Raw genomic sequence first — 27,337 nt, 5'->3', positions numbered from 1 at the left:
AAATTGCACAGAAATGCTTCCAGAGGAAGACACTTTGTTGTAATAACATTTTCTTGCAGTTCAGCCTAAATTGAACTTAAAAAGAAATGTGTCTTCTTAACCCCAGTGAAGCCGGAAGTGTAATGGATGCCGTGTTAAGAGTCTTCTGACAAAGCTGAGAGCACTGTCAGAGGAAATAAGATTACCTGGGGAGAGAGTGCATGAAATCTAACCACTAGGTTTTCTTGATCTTCCTGCAGAGACATATAACTTCATTTACCTGAATGATAATCCAAAAGAAGTACTCCACGTATGTGTCTGGACTCATTTGGACTCCTTTAAGAAAAATGTTTTAAATGAAACACAAACAAACACAAAAAACAAATACAGACACATCATCTGTTCAGAGCAGTTCCTTGTAATTAATCAGTGCTTCAAGCAGGAATTGTTCAGATTACTTATTGTTCATTAATTAAGAATGTGATGTTAGTGAAATCTGTTGACAAAAGTAGGGCTGAGCCCAAGCTCCAAGACTGAGCTTTTGACCAAGCAGATTAATGAGGACAAATTTCATTTCTTCAGTGGGTCTGGTAACATAAATGTCTCCTCACTCTACTCTAAGGTCATTTCAAATTGCTGAACAGCTTAAGAGAGCTGTAGCAAAAGAGAGGAGTCAAGCTGTGGAGGGTGGAGGTTGCTTTTTACTGTGAGAAGGCTATTAAAATGAGCAGAAAACAGATCCTGATGGAAGATTTTTGGAGCTACATATGGCAGAGTTTACATCCTTCATCTGATAGAACAAAGGACCCAAAAATTGCACCAAATGGTGTACCACGAGCATGATTTATAGTGATTTTAATGCAACACAAAGCAGAAAGCGTGTTCTTTGTGGGGTATTTATACTTGCAGTTTAAAACCTGTGCTTTGATTGTTCTAGATGATAGCAAGTTTTCAGAGGCCATCACAGTGCTGCTTACCTGGATTGAGCGAGGCGAGGTCAATCGTCGCTCTGCAAACCAGTTCTATTCAATGGTGCAGTCTGCAAACAGCCACGTTCGCCGTCTCATGAATGAAAAGGCCGCTCATGAGCAAGAGATGGAGCAAGCCAAGGAGAGTTTTAAAAATGCCTTAACAGGGATCCTGACTCAATGTAAGTAACTTCTTTTTGTCCAGTGGTGTTGTAGTGATGGTGGTGGTGGTGGTAGTGGTTTTTTTTTTTATTTGTTTGTTTGTTTGCTTGGGGGTAAGTAGTTGCAATGCAGTCATATTCTACTTCATATCCTATTTCATACTCTGTGGCAATTTGGAGGAACAAGGACCATTCCTAAGAGCTTATTTCTCAAGGTGAGCAAAGTTTCAGTAGTTCTTTTATTAACAGACAAAAACGTGCTCTATGCATAATGTCTACAGTTACGTAGACCTAACACTTCAGGAACGAACCAGACAGAAGCCTCGCTGCTCTAAAAAAGATTGTGCCTTTGTGAAGAGAATTGATTTGTAACCTGTGAGATGCAGCTAGTTAACTAGGCCAATTACAGAATAGAGGACAATTAGGTTATATTTTTAGCCTGGGTTTAGGGAAAAGGCAATAGGATTCAGCAACTTTTAGTAATATATTCACAGTGTACCAGGCCACTCCCACATTAGAAGAATTTGCTGTGCTGCTTCTGGCATCAGGACTACTCAGCTGATACAATGCCAGTATTAATTTGGCAGATAAACGGCCTTAAATATTTAGTGCTGGCAGCTATTTCCTTAGAACAGAAATATAATCAATGAAGTTGCCTTAATGGGATTCCTTCATAAAAAAGCAATCAGGATACTTGCCGAAAAGTGTTCTTCAAAGGAAGAGAATAAAAAGAAGAGATAGAAGAAAAAGAAAAAAAAAGAAAAAAAAGAACAAAAAATTAAAAAAAAAAAAAGAAAAGAGAGGCAAGAAAAAGAAATTTCATTGTTGCTGTTTTTAACATGTCTCTACAATATCTTTGGGTCCATCTCCTTCATCTAACTGCCACATTGTGAAATTACATGATACTGCTCAAGCAAGAAGCTTAAAGATACTCAAGTGAGACTGGAACTAGTGTGGAAATTAAAAACAAAAACTGAGACAATTTTACCAGATGGAGAACAATGCAGTTGATGCATTGCAATTTCTGAATCACACCCCTCATCTTTCTATAAATACATAAACTCTAAAAACTTTTCTGCACTATTTTTCTGGTCCCTTGGTTCCCCCAAAAGTTATGGCCTAAGGCAGAAGTTTAGATGGACTTGCCCAAGCTTCCTGGATTAGGAAAACCCTTTTTTTGCATAGATGATGGAGAGCTCAGTCTCCCAACCTAGAGAGTTTAGACTCCTGAACTTAGGGAGGAAGAATCTGGGACAAAGGCACTTGATTTCTGTGGACATATGTTCAGTGAGTAAATTTTTTAAAACAGCTAATTTGCTTGGTAATTTGCTAGTCAATGTCCTCTATCTCAGCTACTGAAAGGCAGTGTGAGGAGGTAAGACACAGGCACCATGCATGGCCATGCTGTTCAATTCACACCAGGATCTCTGCATTTTTGTGTGCAACAGCCAGCCCTGGTATTCAGAAATACCTTCTTTAGCTGCATTCAGAATAATCCCCCATTGTCAGCAGGCTGAACGTTAGTTAAATCTGTCTAAATTAGCCCGTTTGTCACCAACTGTTGTGGAACATCTGTCACTTGGAAATGGAGATCCCTGTAGTTTCAGGTGGGAACTTGCAGTTTGGCTATCTGGTTTGTTCCTGTAATGTGCTGAATGTTCAACGTACAGAAACAGAAATAGGTCTGGCTTCAAAACATGATTCTCAGAGTGACGCAGTCACAGCAATGGCCTGGAAGAAGAATTTCTGGCAGATCTGGCCTGTGAGGACAAGGTCAGCAAAAGCACAGGCTCAGAGAAAGGTGTTACATGCCATGGATTTTATAAGAACAAATTTTATGAGCTTTCCAGATGCTTCACATTGGTTATTTTATAAGCATCATAAACATTGGCCATTATTAGCATTAATGTCTTATTAAAATTCTCTGCAAACTTGCTATGAACAGATGGATGATGTTTTGCTTTACCCATGTATATGCCTAAGATTGCTAAACATGGAGACTGTGAAATGAGCTTCCTTTTTTCAAGAATTTTCTTGTATTTTAATATCTGAGGAATGTTTTTATGCCTCCTTTTCTATTGTTTTCCCACAGCCCTATATAATGAGCTACAATATATCACTTAATATGAATCTGAAAATAATGATTGTCCAAAATAGATGGCTGCTCTATTAAATTCTGCAGAGTGACTAAAACCAGCTCTGCTGTTCTCTGCTGATCCGAAAGTCTAACATAATGCTCCAGCTTTGTGGCCATTTGACATAGATATTACAGTACTTTTAAAATAGCATGTCATGTTCTAAGTTCAGATGTCCAACTCTGAGCTGACCATTCTGGGCCGTTTATATAACCAGCGGAGAAAAATATGTATTTCAAGATGGTGAGTCATCAGATCCACCTGGTAGTACTCTTCCAGTGAGATGAATCATCCCTTGGCAATGCCATCTATTCTCTGCTCCCCATAGAGGACTCACAGGGAACCAGCACCAGATGTCCAACTTCTACATGCTTAGTTTGGAGTAGACAGTCTTAATACAGAAGAGCACAGCATAAGGGTAGATCCTGGTGTTAGTTATAAATGTCAGAATTGAAGCAATGTGTATTATGGAGAACGAAGAAGAAAAATATTAACAAAATGGACTTGAAGTGCACTCACTTGGAACACATACACTCTCTATATGGGTCTCAGTGTAAAACTGAGGATTTCTGTGACCAGAACATTTCAGGTTATTGGCCCAGACACTAATGAAGAACAGATATTGAAATTCCTGCTACAATTTTCTGCTTGCAGGTATTTAGAAGATTACCTAAGCGAGTTACCCTTAAAAATTTGGGTCAAATGTTCAGACATGAATTAATTACCCAACCAAGATATTTGTTCCAGGATAATCAGCAAAATAAAGTATTGCTTTTCTCATACCACCAACCTACAGCCTCTGATTTAAGTTCTGCAGGGGGTTTTAACCTTCATGTAGAGCTTCTTCAGTTGTTTAAAGGATCAAGACAAAAAAATGCCCATTACCTTCTTATTTTTATTAAGTTAATTAGTTTCTCTAGATTTGAATCAGTACTTGAAATGTGGATCATTCTGTCTTTGTGGTTTGATTTCTAAATTCTTCCATTTTGCTTCCATAACACTGCTGCATGTGACACTACTCTCAGACTTTCCGTGTATCTCCTTTTCATTTCCTCCCAAACCACCTTTTTAGCCTAAGGCTTATAGATGTTGATCTTCATGTTTAAGAGAAATGGAAGCAATGGAAGCCCTAGAGACATCTGCATTGGGTTGTTTTTCAGACTACACCAAAGCTGCAGTTCTTTCCTCAGAGTTTCTCATCCCTTCATTGTAAATTTAATCTTCTTCTTACTGAGGTTTCAAACTACTTTGTGCAATGCCCTTAGACAACATTTTTAAAAGTACCTATAGGTGAATAAGAGCCAAAATCTCTCGTTCAAATATAACTTTGCTATCACAAGGATTAGACAAAGAGATGAGGGTGTCCCTAAATGCAGATAGATAGACAAATGGTGTAATTAACAGAAGTGCTCCATGGTTGAGTACTGAGCAGCTAATGACACCTTCTTACTTGGTAATTTTTGTCAATCTATTGGATGAATCTTCCAGGTTCTTAGACACCAAGTCCCTTTTCAGAGCCTATGAAGCAGTCTTTTGTGTGTTGTGGAGTAAGAGTGGGAAGGTAGTTTCTCTCCAAGAGCTTCCTGGCCAGATTACATCTTTGTCATGTGGTGGATTTCACTAGGCCTTCAGCAAATTTTGGTGCCTAACGTTCAGAACAATCTTTCTGGTGTAATGTTTAAATGCTCTGAATGCTAGTGAAAGAACTGTACGTAAGCCTCCCTCCTTCCAAGAGTACTCCAAGTGATAAGGTGCTGTGAAAGGGATTGTTGACATCCGACATGCGACAGACCTTCAGCTGCAGTCATTTATTCCGCTGTAACTGATGACAGATATGTCCTTACCTCTTGATGGATGTGAGATCTCTGGAAAGGGAAGCCACTTTCCAGAAACCTTGAGATCCTGCTGTGCATTAGTTGGCATCAAGGACAAGAGAGATGCTGCAGGTTCTCACCGTACCTTGGCAAGCATTTGTTGGTTCACTGGCTCTCAATAAGCAGTTTTTGAAAACAGGATGTAGACCTCTAAATCTCTTAGACATGTCTAAAAGTCATCATCTTAACTTTTATTCACAATGGCAAAATAACAACCCTACTTGTGACATTAGGAAATCCAGTGGCAATTCAATTCAATGTAGCAATCCCCAGCACTCGAACTGGGCCAGTATGCCCTAGTAGGCCATCCTAATATTTGCAGCAGACCTCATGGGCAAGCTACACAACACTTTTTTTTCCACTTCAGCTACTAAATGTTATGTCATTATAATAACAAAAACAAAACTGTTACGAAGTTTAGTACATTTTTTAAGTGAAAAGATGCAATTCTCACTGGAACTGCTGAAGTATTTGTACTGAAAATAAATTTTGCCACTAGTTGAAACAAAACTGAGATCTTTTTCTTGGTACGGCTATAATTGTGATCAAGGATTAATGCCATGTAGTTTGGAGCAGCTTATATAATCTTAAAATATGAAGATTTGTATATGTGGATAAAAATGTCATTATTTATTCTTTTTAAGAGAAGGAAAGAGCACCTGAGTGAGTCACTACTTTTGCCTGGAGAGTCTGACTTCTGAGAGGGTCAGAAAAAGTACTGCAATTTTCATTATACCAGTGGTGCACCTTTGTCACACAAGCCACAAGGCAGCAGAGGAAATGTCCATGTGTATGTGAGTGGTATCCCAGTTACATGAGAAGCTGTGATCAGAATGACGTGATGTGGTTCTCTGAGTCTAACAGTTCTCATGTAGATGCACTACTGCACTTTCCTGAAAGGGATAAGGAAGGATGTGAGGAGGCATCCACGGCAACTAAAAAGCACCATCTAAAACAAGTACACAACATCATCAATCAGAATTTCATGACAATTCTAGGTGCTAACTGCTCTTATTTTTTGAAAATGATCATAAGATCTAAACTGTGTAGTCTATACCTATTCATCTTGTAGATACGCTTTCCACCTTGCTACTGAAACCAATTTTCACTCCACAACTCAATATATAGAGTGCCTACTACTTATTTCTGCTGCCAGTAATCTTGTTTGATTTCTTATGCTGATGCATTTTCTGTAAAATGTACATAGAGGTAACAGCAAAGAGATATACAGCTTGTGGTTTCTGAAACCAAAGGAACCTCAAATTGGGAAATTACATTTATCTACTTAATTTGCTGTTTTTATTCATGACAGGATTGTGAGGCTAAATACACCTTTGCGTTGACTCAGTAAGGCTATTCTTGAAGAATCCAGGAGAAAAACTCTGTTTCTCTCCCCCTTGAAAAGATCAGGATTGGCACCTCAAGTCTCGCCACCCTCTCTGCTGAATGGCCTTAGCAGTGTATTACAGTACTCTGACATTTTATCAAATTACTGAGAGTTACCCAGTATTCAATATATTTCTCCTAGTTGATAAAACAAACAAAAAAGAACTTAAAGAGAAATAACTCTGAAGGGAAATCACGGAATCACAGAATCACAGAATCAAGAATCATAGAAACACAGGGCTGGAAAGGACCTACAAGATCATCTAGTCCAACTGTCCACCCGCTACCGTTGCTACCACAAGCTACTAAACCATATCTCATAGCTCCTCATTCAGACAATATCAAGCCATAGAATGGCTTGGGTTAGAAGACACCTTAAAGATCATCTAATTCCAACTCCCTGACGTGTGCAGGGTTGCCACCCATCAGCTCAGGCTGCTTAGGACCCCATCCAACCTGACCTTGAGCTCCTGTAGGGTTGGGGTACCCACAGCTTCTCTAGGCAGCCTGTGCCAGTGCCTCACTGCCCTCTGAGTAAAGAATTTCTTCCTAACATCTAACCTAAATCTTCCCTCTTTTAGTTTAAAACTGTTCCTCCTTGTCCTATCACTATCAGATCATGTAAAAAGTCGATCTTCCTCCTGCTTTATAAGGACCCCTCCATTACTGGAAGACCACAGTGAGGTCTCCCCGGTGCCTTCTCTTCTCCAAGCTGTGCAGCCCCAACTCCCTCAGCCTTTATTCATAGGAGAAGTGTTCTAGCCCTCTCATCATCTTTCTGGTCCTTGTCTGGATCCACTCCAACAGCTCCACATCTTTATTTTTGCACTGGGGACCCCAGGCCTGTATGTAGTACTCCAGATGAGGCATCATGAAGACAGAGTAGAGAAGTCAATCCCCTCCCTCTCCCTGCTGGCCACCCCTCTTTTGATGCATGTAAGGATACTGTTGGCCTTCCAGGCTGCAAGTGCACACCACTGACTCGTGTCCAACTTTTCATCTGCCAGAACCCCCAAATCCTTCACTGCTGGGCTGCTCTCAAGTTCTTCTCCCAGTCTGTATACATATCTAGAATTGCCCCAACCCAAGTTCATCTTGTACTTGGCCTTGTTGAACTTCATTAGATTCACATGGGCCCACTTTTCAAGCCTATCCAGGTCCTTCTGGATGGCATCTCTTCCTTCTGTTGTATCAACTGTACTACTCAGCTTGGTGTCATCATCAGACTTGTTGAGGGTGCACTCAATTCCATTGTCTAAGCTGTTCATATAGATGAAAAGCAGCAGTCCCAAGGCAGAACCCTAGTGGACAGCACTCACGACTGGCCTCCACCTGAACTGTGGCCATCCAACTAAATATTTATCCTCTGAATAGTCCACCCTTCAAATCCATATTTCTGCAATTTAGAGATAAGGATGTGGTATAGGACCATACCAAAAGCCTTGTAGAAGTCCAGGTAGTCGAGTATTGGTTGCCCTTCCATTTTCTACTGATGTTGTCAATCCATCATAGAAGGCCATCAGATTGGTCAGGCATGATCTGCCCTTGGTGAACCCATCTTGGCTGTCTCAGTTCACGTCCTCATCTCATGTGTTCCTTGATATATCTTCCTGGAGAATCAGCTCCATGATCTTCCCAGGCACAGACACAAAGCTCGCTGGCCTGTTGTTCACTGGTCTTACTTTCTCCAGTTTTTAAAAATGGGAATAATATTTATTTTTTTCCAGTCATTGGGACTTTGCCTGACAGCCACAACTTTTCAAATATGATGGAGAGTAGATGTATTCTGAACAGATTGAATAAAATTATCCTTAGTTTCGGACAGTTCATTTTCATTCTCTGATCTCTCTGGATATGATTTAATCTGCTTTAACATTACCAATGCAGTCACAGATATAATCTAAATTTCAATATAAAAAAAGGAATAAAATTATTAAAAATCTTTTTTGAGATTTTCTCAAAAGGAGATTGGAATAAGTAAGTTTTGTTTTTCTTCCTAATTTCACTTCAAAAGTTCCTCTTTTACTTTTGAAAAGGTAGCATTTTCACTGACACATTGGTGATTACTAAAATTACCATCTTATCAGATTTGCTTTAAATGCAGTATCACAGTTCTTTTTTGCCAGTAATCTTTGAACCCTTTAGTATATTCTCTTAGTACTATAAATGAAACTGGTTTCATTACAGATATTGTAAGCATGATAGTTAAAATTCGCTTAGCAGTCAGACTTTTTATATGCATTCATGTTTTCTGAGTATTCTTTCAATTGCTCTGCATTAATAACAACTTTTAAATGGATTTTCATGCTCTTTAATTGTTCAGTCTTACAGTCTTTTTTTCTTTCTTTTGCCAATGACTAATTCAAAAATAGGAGCTTACTTTGTATGCAATTTTTAGGTCATCATTAAGCTCTTTGTGAAAAAGATTGAGTCATATAATGTGTTTTTACAGTGCAGCCCAGATCTCAGTTGGTGTCATAGAGTGCCACTATAATATAAATAAAAACATTAATCATTCCTGTCATTAGTTGCCACTATTATGTTCTACTTTAGTGTACTTCTAAAAAAAATATTAAGTACAAAATAACCTCCACAACCCATCCAGTACTTTTTGATTAGCTCATTTAGTAGGCATGCTGTTTGCTTGCTTCTATACTGATAATTTGTCCAGTAAATCTCAGCTGGGTATCTCTATTCTTCTTTACTTGTCCTCCCATTTCCTGTCTAGCATACACATGTTCTGAAAAGCATTTCTATCTTGGATGCGTCTGCTGTGACAGAGAATAGACATGAAAGACTCTGTTTCTGTTTTGTCTCACATTCTTATAATTCTTCGCCATTTTCTGGCATTATAAGCCTTTGTGGTTGCAACCTGTAGTGTTTCAGATAGCTTCCTCCTTTGTGCTTCATTTTCCTTGGATTGCTTTGTTTCTTCCATTGTCTGTAAGCTTTCACTCCACCTGAAGTCAATAGGAATCTTGGTATCGATTTATGTGCAGCCAGAATTTCAGCAAAAGCTCTTGTCCTGTTATTTTTAACACATTTTTTTTTCTTCATGTAGACCATTAAATATGCATGCTGCTTTACAGAAGAATAAAAGCTCTATCTCCCAAGAGATTTGTGTTTAAGACACCATTTTAACAATTCATCCCACTTACCTGGATCCTGTAGGATCTCTTAGGTCATATAGGAAGGTTCAAAGTAAGGAGGCATGTTCTTGATTCACATGGAAATCTGCACTTGTACTTAAGCTGTCTTTCTGTGTAGGGTTAGAGAAACTTGCACATCTAAAATTGTTTAGACCGCTTATTAGTGAATGAAGAAACCTTGAAAATAAAAACATTAATAATCTATGCAACTATGTTTGGTTGAAATATTTACTTCCTTCAGTAGGTACTCTTGCTTCATTTCCAGTCATTGGATTTGTCCCATATGGTATCATTTGTGATGATGACAGAGGTGTTAGAGGGGCAGGAAATGATGGGAGTTTGGGAAAGGGATAGAGTGAGTGGGAGAGAAAGATGGAATTTTCCATCAAAAGGAAGCAAAAATCATTTATTAAGATGAAAAAAGAGGCAGTAAACAAAAAAAGAGAAGGGGACAACTCATGGTGGACAGGGGAACATAAGATATGGCAGCAAATGGAGAAGTAAATGTTCCCACAGAAAAATGTGTGAGACTTTTTTTTTTGTTCTGCTTGCTTGCTTCAGCAAAGGAAATCATATTATGCTTGAAACAAATATAGCCCTCCTTATCTCCAGGGAGCATTGTAAGCTGCAAGATCCCCAGCAAATTATCACTTAGAAGGAGTCATTTCACTTTGTTGGATCTGCTTAGATTTCACTCATCATCTCAGTTCTTCAGTTTATCTCAAGGTGTTTGTTTTTTTTTGTTGTTGTTGTTTTTTTAATTATTTGTTTTGTTCTGTTTTGTTTGTTTGTATTTGAGGTTTTTTCTTCTGAGGATAAGATTGGAAAAACGGTTGTTCCTACTTCTGCTATTTTTAAATCTGAGAACTGAAAAAAGGTCCAGCAAACCAAAAACAACAGTAAGAACAACTAATTAAATACAGTGCATTGGGGAAAGCTAGGGGTAGGCTTACAGTCTTGTCAAAGCGATGAGGAAAGTAGCATTGACTTAATCTTCCTCTGAATTGGTAAGACTTCCAGGTTGGTTTTTTTTTGTGTATACGTGGGATTTTTTGTTTGTTTGTTTGTTTGTTTTTGTTGCTTTTGTTTTCTTTCTTGTATGTGTGATGGTGTGGGTTGGTTTTTTGCTTTTTACTTGCTTTTGTTTTCTGGATGTCAGCACAAGGTCCATAAAATCAGTTATGTAATATAAGAGGGTGGCATTAAAAGAGCAGGTATAATACATTTGTACCTGCCCTCCTGGATTGTGCTGGCCTAACATCAGGTTCCTGTTTGTTGAGAAATGACATGGAGGTGAAGTGGTCTTGTTGAGTGCAAGTGATTTATCACATGGCTCAGTGCCAGCACTTGCTATTACATCAAGCTGTCAGTTTCTTTTCTGTAAATTAAACCACATTTCACAACCTAAAAGATTTTCTAAGCTTATTTTGTAGACAGAATTTCCAGCAATACCTTGCAAGGCAAACTGGGCTCTATTTAATCAAAGCATATATTTTTATTTTCAAGTATGATAAGGAGTATTTTCCCTTTTCTATAACCATTAATTGTTGATATTTAACCTCAAGCAAGAAACCGTGGAGGTTTCAGTATAAATCCTGAAAATTTGAGTTTTTCTTATCCCCGTAATACTCCTTCTTTCACTTTTCATCACTGTGTTTCTTAGCTGAAAAAAAGAAGGAAAGAAAAGAACCACTATTAACGCTGAAGTTAGATATTTTTACAAAGCAAAAGATTATCATGTATGTTGTGGGACAAACATTTATGGTATTTTCCGTCATCTAAGTGGTAGAATCTGCTTATCACACTGTGAAAAATAATTTATTGGGTAGATCAGACACTTGGGTGGAGAGAAACAGGATGAGGTTTGACAAGGGCAATTGTGGAGTCCTACATCTGGGGAGGAATAACCCCATGCATCAATACAAGAGAGGGGCTGACATGCTGGAAAGGAACTCTGCAGAGAAAGACCTGGAGGTCTCAGTAGAAGACAGGGTTGGCCATGAGCCAGCGGCGTGCCCTCGTCAACAAGAAGGCCAGTGGTATCCTGAGGTGTATTAAATGAGTGTGGCCAGGAGTTTGAGGGAGGTGATCTTCCTCCTCTACTTTGCCCTGGTGTGGCCACATCTGGAGTACTGTCTCTAGTCCTGGACTCCTCAGTTCAAGAAAGACAGGAGTATCCTAGGAAGAGTCCAGCAGAGGGCCACAAAGATGACTAGAAGACTGGAACATATCCATTATGAAAGGCTAAGACACCTGGGACTGTTCAGCCTGGAGAAAAGAAGGCTGAGGGAGAATCTTATCAGTGATTATAAATATCTAAAGGGCAGGAGCCAAGTGGAAGGGGCTGGGCTCTTTTTAGCAGTGCCAAGTGACAAATCATGGGGCAATGTGCACAAAGTGGAACATAGGAAGTTCCGTGTGAACATGAGGAAAAACTACTTTGGACCATTGGAACAGGCTGCCTAGAGAGGTTGTGGAGTCATTTTCTCTGGAGATAATAAAAACCAACCTGGACATTTTCTCATGCAAGCTATTATAGGGAACCTTGTTTTAGCAGAGGGATTGAATTCAGTGATCACCAAAGATCCCTCCCAAGCCCTATTATTCTGTGATTCTGTGATTTCTGCATCAGTCTGGTATAGACCACTGCTACCTACTCAATCTCTTAATAACCCCCAACAGCATATTGCAGGTACCAGTCTGAGTTAGATGAAAGAATGGTAACAGGCTATATCTTAAGGAACCTCCAGCCACCCAGACCAGCAAGAAAACCAAACAATAGGCTGATTTTTTTAATGTATTGCAGTCACAGTTCACCTTCTTTTTGATGCCCATGAAGTTTTTTTTTTCTTGATTTTTTATTTCTTTTGTTAAAAAAAAAAACAACACAAACCTAAGAAGGTTTTCATTTTAATTGTAGTAGGTGAGTCTTTCTGCATAGCTGTCAAAGTCTATGCGTTCATTATAAAAATCAGTAATGGCATTTGCATATACATGGAGCTGATGACCATTGTATATATTTATATATATACATGTATATTTAATACTACACCCCGTTCCTTGCATCACAGTCTTTTCCAGGGCGATATTTCCAACTTCAGTTATTCCTTCCTTTGCTAGTCTGAGGCAGCTACTTCAGTTTCTCACTTTTTTGCATGTGAATTGGATAGCAGGGAGGGCCTGCAGGTTTTCAGTTTGGATGAGTGAAAAATAAGTTACTTTTCAAAAGTAAACAGTATCATAACCAAGAGGCCGAAGATTTGGTTCAGATTAATTAAAAAAATGTATTTCTTTCATTATAGTTCAATCTAATTGCGGTTTCTCTATTGATGTCACCTATCATTCTCCTATATGCACTGTATTTTTGGTACACAGTACTAAGGTCTGTTCAGTATTCACCAAATGCCTTTCAGGACTGTTGCCAGAAACAAGCTTCTTTCTATCCAAAACTGACCTGGAGACTCTAATTCATTCACTTACAGCATCTAGCCTTGACTACTGTAATTCCTTGGTTTGCTGGGCTTGGAGCCAAGTTGATTGGCAGGCTCCAACTTACTCAGAATTCAGCAACAAGGCTTCTGACCCAAACCACGCCATCTCTATATTCTCCTTATGCTGCAAATCTGTATAACATTGTAAAGGAAACTACTACAGTTTCCTTTACACTGTAATTTTATGGGTGGAATTTTTCTTTCATTCTGCGTGTCAGCTGTCATGCTCTTACAGAATTTTTCTGAGCTAAATTACCATATGTTCTATTCTTGCACTTACAGCAGTTTAGTGCAAGGTCGTTTTCATCCTGTATCCGTAATTGGTGGAATTTGAAGTGAAATTCTGTATCAAATCTGATTATTTTATCTTCCAGTGAAGATCTCTTGTTTTTATTTTAACACATCATGTTTCAGTTTCTATTTTGTCACTTTTTTATTGTGTGATGTCATAAAACATTCAGTTGCTGATGTTCTTTATTACTGAATACAAGAAATTAAAAATAATATGCATACATGGCAGCTGATAACATGTTCAGCAAGGGAAAAATTGGATCCCTCTTGTCTCCTGAACACAAGGAAGAATTTCAGCCTTCACTTAATCATATTTAAAATAGTCTGCTTGATAAATGTAAGAATGGCTAAAAGTTTTCTTTCTACCTCTTGAAGTACAGATAAGGCAGTACATTGGTTCGCATTTCTTTCTGTTTTCCTCTGGTAGTGTCATTTTCAAGCAAACTATCAAATTTTCTCTTGCCATGAAGAGACAGCAATCCTATTTTTATTGCAATTCCTACTGGCATAATTTAAAGTATTCTTGTTGTTCCTAGTTTTTTCAGGTTGTTTTTACATTTACACTTGATAAAATACCCTGTTCCTGTGACATCTTTTATGGTAACAAAAACAGAGATCTAAACTTTCATGTAATAAGTTTATTAAAGCCTACACCTCTAATAAAATTGCAGTTACACTGCAGTCATTAGACAGTGACAGTTCCACATCACTTTAAGCTTAGATATTTGGGTCTTATCAACTGTTTATAAATCAGAAGAAAAACAATTACCTAAAATCTTTTGTCTGAAACATGCAACATAAATTACCAGGCACAGAATAATTCATTAGGAAAGATGCAATTACCTACACATTCTAGGTTATATTCATAGAAAAAACAATGACATAGCTTGGACCCTTCCAGAACAAAGTGTTTTTTTTAAAAACCAAATTTAGTAAGGAAATAGCTTTGCATATGGTCAATGAAAATTTGATACAGCATAGAACTTAACAACAGATGTTTGACAATGAATATTTCATGCTAATTAATAATTCTTCTTACTAGTCACAGTTGATAGTAAAGTGCATCCTAGAGCTCAAGGTGTCATAGAAATATAGGCAAGATCTGTTACTTCATTTTGAAAATTTCCTTCTGGAGTTCAAGAGATGGTCTGAAAATCATGGCCAGCAGCTAGGCTGGGAACAACTGCTTCACTCAGATTCTCCAGATAGCAGCCCAAATTGTGGGACTTCTCTTTGGCCAAATCTTACGGAAGGAGGAATATGTTGTCTGGAGAGCTCAACTGACTCCTGGTTTCCCCTCATAAGTGTGTGCTGCTAAACTAGTTATTATCAGAATTGATCTCAGTCGGGGGGGGTACATTATGTCTTTTCTATCAGTTACCAGAGTGCAAGACTTATTCCTGTTTTAAGCTTACAGATAGTTTATGAGAGAGTAAATGAATCTTAATGCAGCTTGAATTAACCTACAAATAAATGTGACCAGGCAGAATGGTCAGACCAGAAGGGTGTATACTAGACTGGTATCTCATGAAACAGTAATTCAGGATTTTGGTGTAGTACAGGAAGACATGAAGACACTTTCCTGTACTGTTGAACTATGTCCTAACCATTGTCTCGGCTGCTCTTTAGCTCTAATGTAATGCTTAGAGACCTTTTATTTTTGATGTTACCTAACCATTGTTTGTAATACTCCATAGCCTAACATGCTGTGTATAATTGCTGTATATATGCTAATAATTTCTTTGAATACATAAAAGCGAGACATTGGTGTTTGACATAGATGATTATTTATTTCCATAAGGCCACAAAAATAATTTCCTCTAAGTCTCAAAGTCAGAGCTTCCATGACCCTCAGGACTCTTGGCTGATCTCAGAATCTGACTTTGTTTTCACACCCATCCTTTCAAAAGTGAAGCAAATTGAGCACAATAAGCACTAAAGTATGAGAAGAACAAAAGGGTAACTTTACCTAACAGCAGGTACAAAGAAATTTCTAAATCGTAGGTGTTGTTAATCATCACATGAATTATGAAGGGCATTCATTATTCTTCCTTCTGTTTCCCTTATCATCGTTTGTAGCCCACTGGGTGATATTTCTCTATATTCCTTGGTTTTTAACATCTAGTACTCATAGTATCCAACCATTTTTTTTCTTTCAAATATTTGAGAGTTAAGTAAGTGAAGGAGATCCCTTTTGTGCTCTCCTTTTTGTCTGTTGCAGTTATGCACAAAAAACTCTTTAACACCTGCTGTCTGGTGTTCCATTGAGGATAGTTTCTAAAACGATCATATAATGACTTTTGTTAAATCTTAGCACCTGTTCACAGAATGCAAATTAAACACTTCAAAGTTCAAATGTTTTTCAAACTTCGTATGATCACATTAATACCCATTAGTGTAAAATGGGAAACCAGATCTTCCATATATCTTTGTCAATCTTTTCTACTTGAATTTCCACTTGCAAACTAAAAACAGACTTTTAATTAAGCAAGATTTTCTGAGCACCGGGGTCATCAACACAGTGACAGTAATTAAATTCTAGCCTCAGTTTCTACACACGTAATAATAGAGTGCTTCAGCATTTTCATTCTTTTGAAATTAATTGAAAAGTGTACGCTGCATTACTTTGTTGATGCATCCACCTCCACTCCAAGCAAATTCTAATATGCTGAAATTATCATATCTCCAACTGAAACTTATAGGAATCACAAATGGATCAGATCATCATTTTGAAGCAACTTTGTTAGTATAAACATATAAAATTTACTTTTAATAGAAGATGTACTTCTGTATCTTTAGAAGTTAATTAAGTAACCCAGAAGATTGCAAATAAAATCTTCCCCTGTATGGCATTGTAGAATCATTTAGGTTGGAAAAAACCCTTAAGATTATCACATCCGACTGTCATCTATCAATACCAAGGTCACCACTAAAACATGTCCTTTAATACCACATCCACACATTTCTTAAATACCACCAGGGGTGAGGACTATACCTCTTCCCTGGGAAGCCTATTCAAATGCTTAACCACCCTAACCACAAAGTTCTTCCTAATAACCAATCTAAAACTCTCCTGGTGCAATTTAAGGCAATTTCCTTGTATCCTATGTCTCATCTGAGAAAAGATACCAGCCTTCACTTTGCTACTACCTCCTGAATCTGGAAGGAACCTGTATAGAGGTAAAAAAGAATAAAATAAATGAATGTGATTAATTTCCAGATGTAGAGGTGAAAGATCTATTACTGACTTACAAAGTGAGCTCACCATTTTAGGAATAATAGATTGTTATATATAGCAGGATCTTTCACATCTGTGATTTGAGGAGTGAAGGAGAGAAGACTGCAGTCAACTCAGTGAGAGACTGGATCAGAGGTCATTATAGCATTCTGCTACTTTCTCTTTCAATGAAGAAGGGGAGAAGGAGGCACTGCAAGCAAAGCTTTACAAAACAGAGTGAACAATATTTCAGCCCAAGAATCCAGAGGTCTTGTAGTCAACTGTGCCAAGATCAAGGCAACTTACATCTCAGCCAAATCATTTTGAGTCAGGTCACTGTTTTGGAAGGACAGCATTGCTTGTAACTGATGTGAAGAGAAAGACAAGAGAGTTGGGAAAAGACGTTCTGGTTTAAGATGAAGAAGCAGTTAAAAACTTAAGTATCATCATTGACAATTGCCCTATACAATGATGTCTGGCTTCAGAATGAATTCATTAGAGTTGAATGAGGGAAGCCCATTTCACATATCTTCCTTGAAAGCAGAAAAATGTAACCATTCATATATATAAAAAGAGTACACCATGGATGTGAGAGGAAATGAGCTAGCACAGGTGAGCTTCTATATATTAAATAAAAGAGAAGCAGAAGCTGCTGCTACAGCATGTAGCATTTAAATGTGATTTAGCCCTTCCTACCTGCTGCCAAATTCCCACTGTCCCACACTTGAGAGCAGATCCTGCTTGTTTTTCATGCTTTCATTTGCACATTCTACTCATCTACAGGTAGCTGCCACGGGGGATTACGTCAGGTTTATGCCTTGGGTTTCATGCCTATAGTCACATGCCTATATCCGCACACATAAAGGCATGTGACTGCACAGAAAATAATAGCAGACATCACTGGGAAGCAGCTGCATGCATGTTCTTTGGTACGTGGTTATAAGCTGTGTAGGCTAAAGTTGTGGAGACAGACTTGAAGGGAGACATCTCCAACATTGATAAAATGTAAGTACAAAAGACACATCATTGGATGGATATTGATGATGTTGTTTCAGTAATGACATCATCCATAGACTCCTAGTGTCTTTGCTTTGCTTCTCTATAGTGATCACAACATAAATTGCTTGTCTTGTTTGACTTCCTTGTTCACCAAAGTTGAGCAGATTGTCGCCGTTTTCAACGCTTCTACCAGACAAAAAGCTTGGGACCATTTCTCGAAAGCCCAGCGAAAGAACATAGACATTTGGCGAAAGCATTCTGAGGTTGGTGATTTTATTATTACTTTCTATCCATCATCTCACAGCTGGATTGACACAGAGCGAGTGTGATTGTAGGTGGACATAGTGTATTCAGCAATATTTACAGCTGCCATTTTAGCTGTTAATCAACTGGCCGTTTTACAATCTCATCTACAGTATGAATTTTTCCCATTGCTCTCATAAGGATAACAGTCATTAAATAATTCTAAGACAGAGAGCAGTGTGTTTTTATTTTTCATGCAAGATTTGGGAGATCGTTGGAGGAATATGTTTACTATCTAAAATAATGAACTAAAGTAGTGAAATTAGTAACGTTATTTTTCAACTAAGAAGAGAATTAAGAATTATTAAAGAAAAACATCTTTTTAGGAGTCATCGTGGTCTGATTTCTAAAGGAGGATTCTGTAGCACAGATTTTTTTCTGGTTGTACCATCACATGGTCATTCTAAAGTAACTTTGCCAGAAAATAAAGTAAGAGAATTTCTTTCTTAAATAAAGTCTTGAGCATATTCAGTCCAGAATTACGACATACTCCTTCCCATTTGTTTTATATTTTTCTTTACTAAAGTAGATAAATCATTTGTATTGATTCTAAGTATATTGCTTGCAAAGAGTATAAATGTAATCATAATGCCATGCAGAGTTAGCAATGTGGGAACATGCATGTGTGACTGTCATAAGCATGAGCAGAGGAACTGAGATTCAAACTCTGCTTGCTGCAAGTGGCAGCAAGGGAAGCAACAGACCTCATCTTATGTTTTGGTCATCCAGCTTTGTTTTTTTAATTCAGTATATACGCTATGAACCTGTATTTTAAAAAGTAAGTACCACTGTCTTTGTTTTCTTTCTTTCTTTCTTTCTTTTTCTTTTTTTTTTTTTTTTTTTTTTTTTTTTAATATGAGCAACTTACACGCAGTCGGCTTACCTTCACATAATACAGTATGTCGATTATTAGTATCACAGTCCTCTAAATGATTTTTCTGTCTCAAAATAAAAACTTTAGAAGGTAAGGTGCACTTATTTAATTATTTTGTAGTACACTTGGAAAATGAGTGTTGTACACTTAGTTTGAGAAACACTAAGTGCTGTGATATAAATCATTTGGATAACATTTTAAGTGCCCATTAACTAATGCTAAATTACAGTTGAATACCAATGGCACTAAATGTAACATCCACATGAATACCAAATGAATTCTTTATTATCGGCACTATTATGGTGAATACCAAATGACTTCACAATAATGGGACACTTAAAATAAAATGTTAGCATAATTTATTGGTACAAACTGTATTTTGCATTTTGTTCACAATATTTCATAAAAGTAGTGGTTAAAGCCTTGGTTTAATTGGAAGCTGGGAAGCTGGGGGCTGATATTTGTCTTATCTTTCTGAAAGGTATGAAAATTATGATTTGTTAGTAGTTTATTTCAATTATGCTAAGACTATCCCTTCTTAAACTAACTTTCCATATAGGGATATGGTGTATCATTGATTTGCTGGCTACAAAATAGAGCAAATAGACAAATAAATAAATGTTCAATAGAAGAAAATGTTTAAGAGTTGATCTTTCCAGAAATGTTAACTTACTACTTGCTTTTTCAAGTATTATTGTCTTTTGTTTTTCTAAAAAGAGGAGAATAGGATAATAAAAGCAATTCAAAAACATGCAAAGTCTCTCAGTAAGACGATATGTTTTAGAAATGCCTGTTTTTCAGATGTGAAATACGATGGAAATGTACCAAATTACAGCTTTGATTTAGCTTTGATACAGTCTAACCATTATCTGCTGATTTGTTAGTTACCTGATCACCTTCCCTTTTTTTCAGACTTTAGGAAAGTTTTAATAGAAAACCAAGCACAAAGCAAACAGTAATGCACATTAGTATTCTCCATGGAAGATCATTGGCTTTACTGATAATGTAGAAATTGAAGTATCAAGGCCATTTGTATCCTCTTTAGGAGGGAATAAAGGGGAGGGAACCTTCTGTCTGCTCACGTATGTAGTCAGTATTCCCCAGAAAAAAAAGAGTGCAAGTGGCATTTTCCAATGAAGAAATAAGCTTGCTAATTTCTTCCAGACGTGTCACTTATCGAGTGAGATACTGGTTGACAATTAATCACTTCAGTCTGTTGTGTTTTTGTTTTTTTTTTTTAAATCTGAAATCACTTTGATGTAGAACGCCCACTAATTAGCCTCCTTGCCTTTGCTGTGATTAACGGGCATGTATACATTTATCAGAGTATTTGAGATCTCCTTATGAACCATGGGCGCAGCTCAAGGGAAACGCCTTTTCTTTTTCACACAGTCCCTCACTGACGGCTTATTGTTAATTGCGTGGAGCCGTGGTTGGGCTCTTCAATTCCATTTTCTCCTTTTTTGAGCCTCTTCCTTGTTTCGAAGATTTCAAACCACCTCTTTGGGAATTAGGCTCTTTGTTGGCAGAAAAATTAGCTGTCTGCAGGCTGAAAAGGCCTACACTAATCACGGTGCATCATCCCCGTGTTACACCTGACAGGATTATTAGGACAAAATAGAGTTCTCTCAATCTTCTCAGTGCTGCCTTTAAAAAGCCAGCCACTGCACCAATGCCAGCCTTTCTGCTGGGAACAAAGACTGTCTAGACTCCCACAAAGCCCTCAAATCTGATGATCCTTTCCCCAAGGAGACACGCACTGGATTCTTGCTGCATGCCCTTGTGGCAGTCACCTAGACACCAAGTAGTTGTCTCCCATCACGATGCAGAAACTTTCAGGACAGTGCTGTCAGGCTGAGTCTTTCAAATCCAAGGCAATCTGGGCATTGGGGGATGGAGGAGAGACTGCTTTGGTCAGCATCAAGCACTTAAAATATAGGTTGCTCCATCACCACTGACTGCTCCCAGCTGCCCTTACAGTCAGTGGGGAGAACTAGGCAGTTTTAGAGTGCAGTTAATCTGATATTTGATAGTTACATGATGGATGTGAATTGCCCAAAGTGCTTGGGCTTTTTACATTTCTGTGAAGGATGTCTGTAGGAGCAAGTTTTAGCAGAGAAACCTACATTTGACCAGAAGAATTCTTCCCCAAGTGACAGTGAAAAGCAAGAATTCTTTATACCTTAAGAAGGCTGACAATTTCTCTATCAATCAGACTAATTCATATCAGTTTTAAACATTATCTCTGCTGCTAAAACATTCTTCTGTGTTTTGCTTCAAGAGCACCTGACATGGGGACTCATTTTCTCTCTCGTTTTCCCCAAGTGTTACCTTTTATAAATTCTATTCTTCCTTGTGAAGAATTTTTCATGATACTGTTCCTATAAGTATTCATAGGCAACTACATAACATTACAATGACAAATTATGTATAATTAAAAATCAGAGTGGTTTTAAAAAACAGATACTACTGATAAAGTGGTGACTTTATGGAAGTTAATACTGACAAAAGATCATTTTGGATTTTAGGAGCTCCGAAATGCTCACAGTGAACAGCTCATGGGAATTCGCCGGGAAGAGGAGATGGAAATGTCTGATGATGACAGTGGTGACAATCCCAGTAAAAAGCTGAGAGTAGATGATTCAGGTAAAGCCAAATCCCACTATAATGTCTCCAAGTACATACAGCTGTTGTTTTAAAAGCAAACAAAAACTTACATATGAGAAGTGACAAATTAATAGCTGATTATATAAAACAGTATCTGATTTTAAATCCTCATAAACTAGTTGTCTGAATGGTACAAGCTGTCTCTATGAGGTTTCTCTTGCCTGCTATGATATACAGTGACGAAAACTCTCCAATTCTGCCCATGGTTGAAAGTATCATGTGTCTTTAGTACACTGTTTGCAATCCTGCATAATACAGTTTTATTCCATGGTTGTCAAAACTATCTTACTATGGGACCATTGAAGTTTCTATTACAGTCAGTATTCTCTAAGCCTTACCATTCCCAGCAGTAAGTATACAGTAATATAGAGCCTCTCTAACAAATAGACTATACAATTTTAACTGTGTTTTGTGGAATTGGATTTAAACAGTACGTATTTTGCAATACAGTACTGTGTATTGCATTAATCTGATATGTATTAGATGGCTATCATGAAAGAAAGAACTATGGTGCTTGTAATATTTGGAAAGCAGAGCAACTTTTTCAGCCTCTTATGAGTATACCCAAGCTACCCAGTGCTTGGTATAGAGTTGGCTCACTAAATTACTGGTAACATGATCTGGATGGAACCTTTGCTTGTTTTCTTAGCATTGGCTGATGAAGTTGGGAGTAGCTAGCAGGAAACTTATCTTCAGAAAGAAAATTTACAGAAGCTGAAGCCAAAGCAAAACTGTGAACTGCTAGCTAGCAGTGAGCTTTACAGAAGGTGAAGGAGAAAGTAGTAAAAAAAGAAACCTTGAGTCTGAAGAGGACGAGTTTGGTCTATACTTCTATGTGTAGGCACCATATTCAGAAAGGAAAGAACCCTTCAATGAGTTGAAGTGTTCATAGACAAACTGACTCCTCAAAATACTGTGTGGTGAGTTCAAATGACTCCAGAATTAAAGACTGAAGAAAGGACCATCATTCTAGTGAATAAAGTTTTACTGAAGTATTTCCCTTGAAGGGAGAACTAATGTTTTTTCTAAAAGAAAAAATGCATCAATAAAACCTCTAATAGATAGCCTTAATTTTTTGCTTGTTTTACTATGTGGATTTGAAATTTCTAGAGACCATTAGTGTGAAGCTGAGACAGCGGGTATCTGCAGGCAGAGCACTGCTAGCAATCAGAGATTGTTTTGAATGTCTTATCATTTTACCTTGACTATGTCCAATCTTGTGGAGAGAAGTCACTAGAATTAACAATAGGAAGATAGAGTCAAGAATACAAACAGCTTGCACTCCAGAAAAGGAGTAATGATGTTTTGAATTGTCATACTTATCAGTTATATAACTGATATATATAGCTGGGTTTAACATATGCATGCCTAGGGCTGAGTATGCAGGTCATTCTTTTTGCCTCTGATTAATGACATCACAAATAAGAAAGCATGTTTGTTTTTCTTCTGTAAAAAAGGACGTTTCTGTCAAACGCCTTGATATCTGAGATTTCTACTGTGTACCAAACTACTTCCATTTATTTGTATTGTTATAACGTGGCACTTGACACCACTCAGTGATGAGAGCAGCAAATACAGAACTGTTGCAAACTAAATCAAAATTTGGCAGTGTGAATCCACTTGAGTATTTGTCCATCATTGTCCATTCTACCATTCATCATCCTCTTGATCTTAGTGGAGATGATCCAGCCTGCTGCATACATACAGTCCTCCAGTTCTAAAATTATGTTTTATAGCTTTCTTCTAACATTCCACTCTCAAGTCAAGCAAGTAGGTTTGATTCATTTGCCACTGACAATATGAGGAACTTGAAGTTATTGTATATAAAATACGGACAAATGAAAAGAAAGTGAGAGAAGGGCATTTATTTTTCATTTTTATGTACAGTATTTTTTAAATTATTATTGGTGTTGGCCTTATTTTCTTAAAGAATCACTCCTTTGTATCACTGGAGTGGCTATTTCTATTCATTGTCACCTCTGTTTTACAAAGAATGTCTTTTATTAGGAGTCTTTCATGACAAAGAAACAATTCTGCACGATGAGAAAACACTGTCACTTTCCTTATTTTTAACCCCTTCTCTTGTAATGTTTGCCTGAACAGTTAACCGTGGGGAGGGCAGAGCTTGAGTAACCAAGGAATATATTGTCTCTGTTCAATTCAAGGACAGAATGTATACATAAATGCTTGAAAGTCTAAATCCAAAAATGTCTGGAGCAACCAGACATGATGAATTGATTTGGATAATTCCAGAGTTTTGGACTGCTATTCTAAGGATTTTCCTGTGGAGTTTACTTTTCAGCTTGGCCAATGCATTTCACCATCTACTTGAAAGTAGAAAGAATATCTCTGGGAGGTTACCATTCCCAAATCCACAACAGGTGACAGACATTCCCCCTGACTCCCACACTGGTGTCAGATCTTTTTTTCATTAATTCGCCTAGTTAAATCAAGGTCTGTGAAGGTATAATTTCAAATTATTTCAACAAATCAGATTGATTCCTAGGACCTCATTCTGTCTTATGAAGTCTATAGTTTCAGCAGTCCTCCAATGTAATTTTTTCTGTTAGTCAAACCTTTTTCATTCAGAAATAACACCACATCTACAAGCATTTTTAGATACTGTGGTGCTGAGTATTTCACAGCTCCTCACTGCAAATTCCAGGTATTTGGGACAGATAATGAAAAAGCTGTTAGTAAAAGTGGTCTGTGTCCTTTTTTTCAAGTTGTGGAAGGTATTAAGTCTTGCAGTAGAGCAATTTGCATTGTTTGTTAGAAATCTGCATGATGTTTTTTGGGAAAATTCAGGCTTGCTACTTGCTTGAGGCAATAGGGAACAGATGAAGAGGGACTTGCTGCAAGGTTCATCACTCCATTCTAGACTTGAATCTTCTACTGGAACAGGCTGTCCAGAGATGTGGTGGATGTTCTGCCATTAAAGACACTCAAGACCAGGCTGGATGGGGCTCTGAGCAACCTAATGTAGCTGTAGATGTCCCTGTTCATTGCAGGGGAGTAGGACTAGATGACCCTTGGAGGTCCCTTCCAACTCAAAGGATTCTCTGTTTCTGTGATTCTACTTTCATTTGCCAATTGCTCTTCTCCTACTTGTGAACCTGATTTACTGATGTCTTTGGCTCACTGGTAGAGCTGGAATAAGAACTGGGATCTTTGGTCTCCTGGACTTGTCTTCCATCCTCCAGTATACAGGAGAGGGCTGTCTCCTGCACAAAAATCTTTTCCTCTTCCTGGTGTTTTAAAGGTCATTCTCCTTTGGGCTAGTTGGTACTCTACTCTAGGATGTACAAGCTAAATCTTCAGTCAAAGTGAAGGCATCACTACCTGCTTGTTCTGTTGGAGAACATCTCAAACAGATGCCAGACCCCCCTAAACGCTCCAGGGAACAGGGAAAACAATACATTAGCTGTGCCAGCCTACATGCCTAATGATAGGAATCCTTCCCTCTTGATTTACAGACCAAAGATTGTTTGCCTTATGAGGAAAGATGGCAAAAGGCTGACCTGAAAGTAAGTGAATCTGATCTGTGGGAACAGCTATTCCTTCAGAACAATGTGTTGTTTTTTTTTTTTTCAAAATTTAATCCTTGAACAGTGATTTTTCTGCATTGTGGATTCTATAGTTTAAAGGGACAAGAGGATTGCTAAAGTTGGGAGATTGCTCAGAAAAAAAAATAATGATGATTGGCAACTCAGTTAATACATCTGAAAGTCAAGGTGCAACTACTGAAGCATTATATCTGTGGAAAAAATGAGATTCTGTGCCGAAGTCTAGAGGATGTAGGAAAATCTTCAGAACGATCAGGATTTATGGATGCTTCATCTCCCACCTGCTGGCACTGGGAGTAAGGATCCACAAGTAAAAGCCTCCAAAGTAATTTTAAGAATTAGTGAAGTGAAGCTGCATGTTGTAGGAAAGAGATGAAGTTTGGTTTATACCTAGAAGTCACCTGTAATTTTATTTTTAAGGGGAGGTGGGTTAATCTCTTGCTTTTGCAGTTCTCTGTGATGCACCATTAATTCCAACAACTCCAGCTGCAGTGAGAGATGGCAGCCAGCACCAGGGGAAAGGAAGGAACACATGGTGCTTGCAGAGGAACATAGGAAAGATGGAACGGAGATCCCAGAGCCATCGGCCAAGTCCCAGTTCTGCTACAGAATTCATGCCAGGACAAATCAATGCATGCATAGTATCTCAGTATCTAGCGGAGGCAAGGATACTTCCTTTAATTCCTCCACTGCCTGTCTTGTCTGCATGGATGATAAACACCTCAGAATAGGGCTGTCTCCAGCCAAACATATTGGGAACAGCCCACTCTTTAGGACCCTGGAACATTTCACTCCATTGTATTACCTGTGATGATGCATCTGAGCCAGAAGTGACCCAAAGGCCAGCAGTAACCTGGGCTGCATCTGAAGAGGGGTGGCCAGCAGGGAGAGGGAGGGGATTCTCCCCCTCTGTTCTGCCCTCATGAGGCCCCATTTTTGCATCCAGGCCTGGCACCCCCAGCTCAAGAAAGATGTGAAGCTGTTCAAGCAGGTCGAGAGGAGGACCACAAAGATGATCAGAGGGCTGGAGTACCTCTCCTGTGAAGAAAGGCTGAGGGAGTTGGTCTTCTTCAGCTTGGAGAAGAGAAGGTCTCATTTCTGTATTTCAGTACTTGAAGGCAGCTATAAGCAGGAGGGGGACTGGCTCTTTACATGGTCTGATAGTGATAGGAGAAGAGGGAATTGTTTTAAACTAAAATAGGAGAGATTTAGGTTATATGGTGGAGGAAATTTTTTACTCAGAGGATAGTGAGGCTCTGGCACAAGCTGCCCAGAAAAGCTGCGGATGTCCCATCCCTGGAAGCATTCAAGGCCAGGTTGGATGGGGGCCTTAGGTAGCCTGATCCGGCAGGTGGCAACTCTGCCCACAGCAGGGGGTTGGAACTAAATGATCTTCTAGGTCTTCTCCAATTTTAGCCATTCTATGATTCTACAGTCTTAATAATGTGCTTCCACTGGTGTTTGCATGCAAATAATAAATTGTAGATTAATCAGCATATGCCCAGTTTGGACGCACAAGATAAGCACTGCCTTCTGAGTCAGGTCAGCTGAGACCTCCATGTCAGTATAATGAAACGTACCTAGGCAGGTGCCAAGTTTAGACACAACAGCTTTTGACATCTTGGACAGTAGCCTGTATCCTAAAGTACTCCTCTGAGCCGATCCTTGCTCTTTGCAACATCAGTGGAGTTAGCTGCCATAGGAGACAGTCCGAACGGCGGGCAGTCCATCTGGCAAGAGAGCCTAAGTCCTTGTGAAAGTCAAGATGTGACAATTGCACCTCGTGCATGTAGCATAAGACAGGTTTTATAGTATTGTCCTGAAGTCTATCCTGAAAGTTGCAAGCCCGGCAAGTTTTCAAGGAAAGCCTGAAACAACACCAAAGTGATCTGCTTGGTGCTTATTCATCTTTTTTTTTTTTTTTTTTTTTTTTTCCCCTGCAATTTAATCTTCTTTTGCTTTCTTTAAGTCTTGTTTGAATGCAAAGATGCACACATATGATGGAAACTGTGCTTTATAGCAGGATTAAGCTAGTAGGAAAGCTCACTACAATCTTTTTACAACTTGGAATAGAAATTACTGAGCCCCAGCTGTGTGGCGCTGAGCTTTGCTCTCCCTTTCCCTCTGGCTGGCCTGGTGTCATGATGAATTTCATGTCAGGTCTTTGTCTTCCTACTGATTCCACAATCGGGTTGTTCTCCCTTTCCTTTCTTGTAAACCTAACCCTTTATGCGGTTTTTGAGGGGTGGGGAGCTTTTTTTTTTTTTTTTTTTTTTG

General features: G+C 38.4%; 1 protein-coding gene across 5 annotated transcripts in view; it reads left to right on the top strand.

Annotated features, from left to right (window-relative positions):
- ENOX1 (ecto-NOX disulfide-thiol exchanger 1) overlaps positions 1 to 27,337 on the top strand; it is a 365,131-nt gene that overhangs the window by 280,495 nt on the left and 57,299 nt on the right. For 4 of the 5 annotated variants that reach the window (XM_085215817.1, XM_085215815.1, XM_085215816.1 and 1 more), the window contains 3 exons: positions 917 to 1,129; positions 17,807 to 17,913; positions 21,356 to 21,473. In XM_085215817.1, the coding sequence (XP_085071943.1) occupies positions 917 to 1,129; positions 17,807 to 17,913; positions 21,356 to 21,473 (438 nt within the window). The remainder of the gene's footprint in view (positions 1 to 916; positions 1,130 to 17,806; positions 17,914 to 21,355; positions 21,474 to 27,337) is intronic. The other variant, XM_085215818.1, reaches the window with a different exon arrangement.

This window comes from Meleagris gallopavo, chromosome 1 (genome assembly GCF_905368555.1).
Source record: "Meleagris gallopavo chromosome 1, MGAL_WU_HG_1.1, whole genome shotgun sequence".
Taxonomy (NCBI): domain Eukaryota; kingdom Metazoa; phylum Chordata; class Aves; order Galliformes; family Phasianidae; genus Meleagris; species Meleagris gallopavo.
Note: the sequence above shows the minus strand (reverse complement) of the source record. Positions and strands in the feature narration are given on the sequence as shown.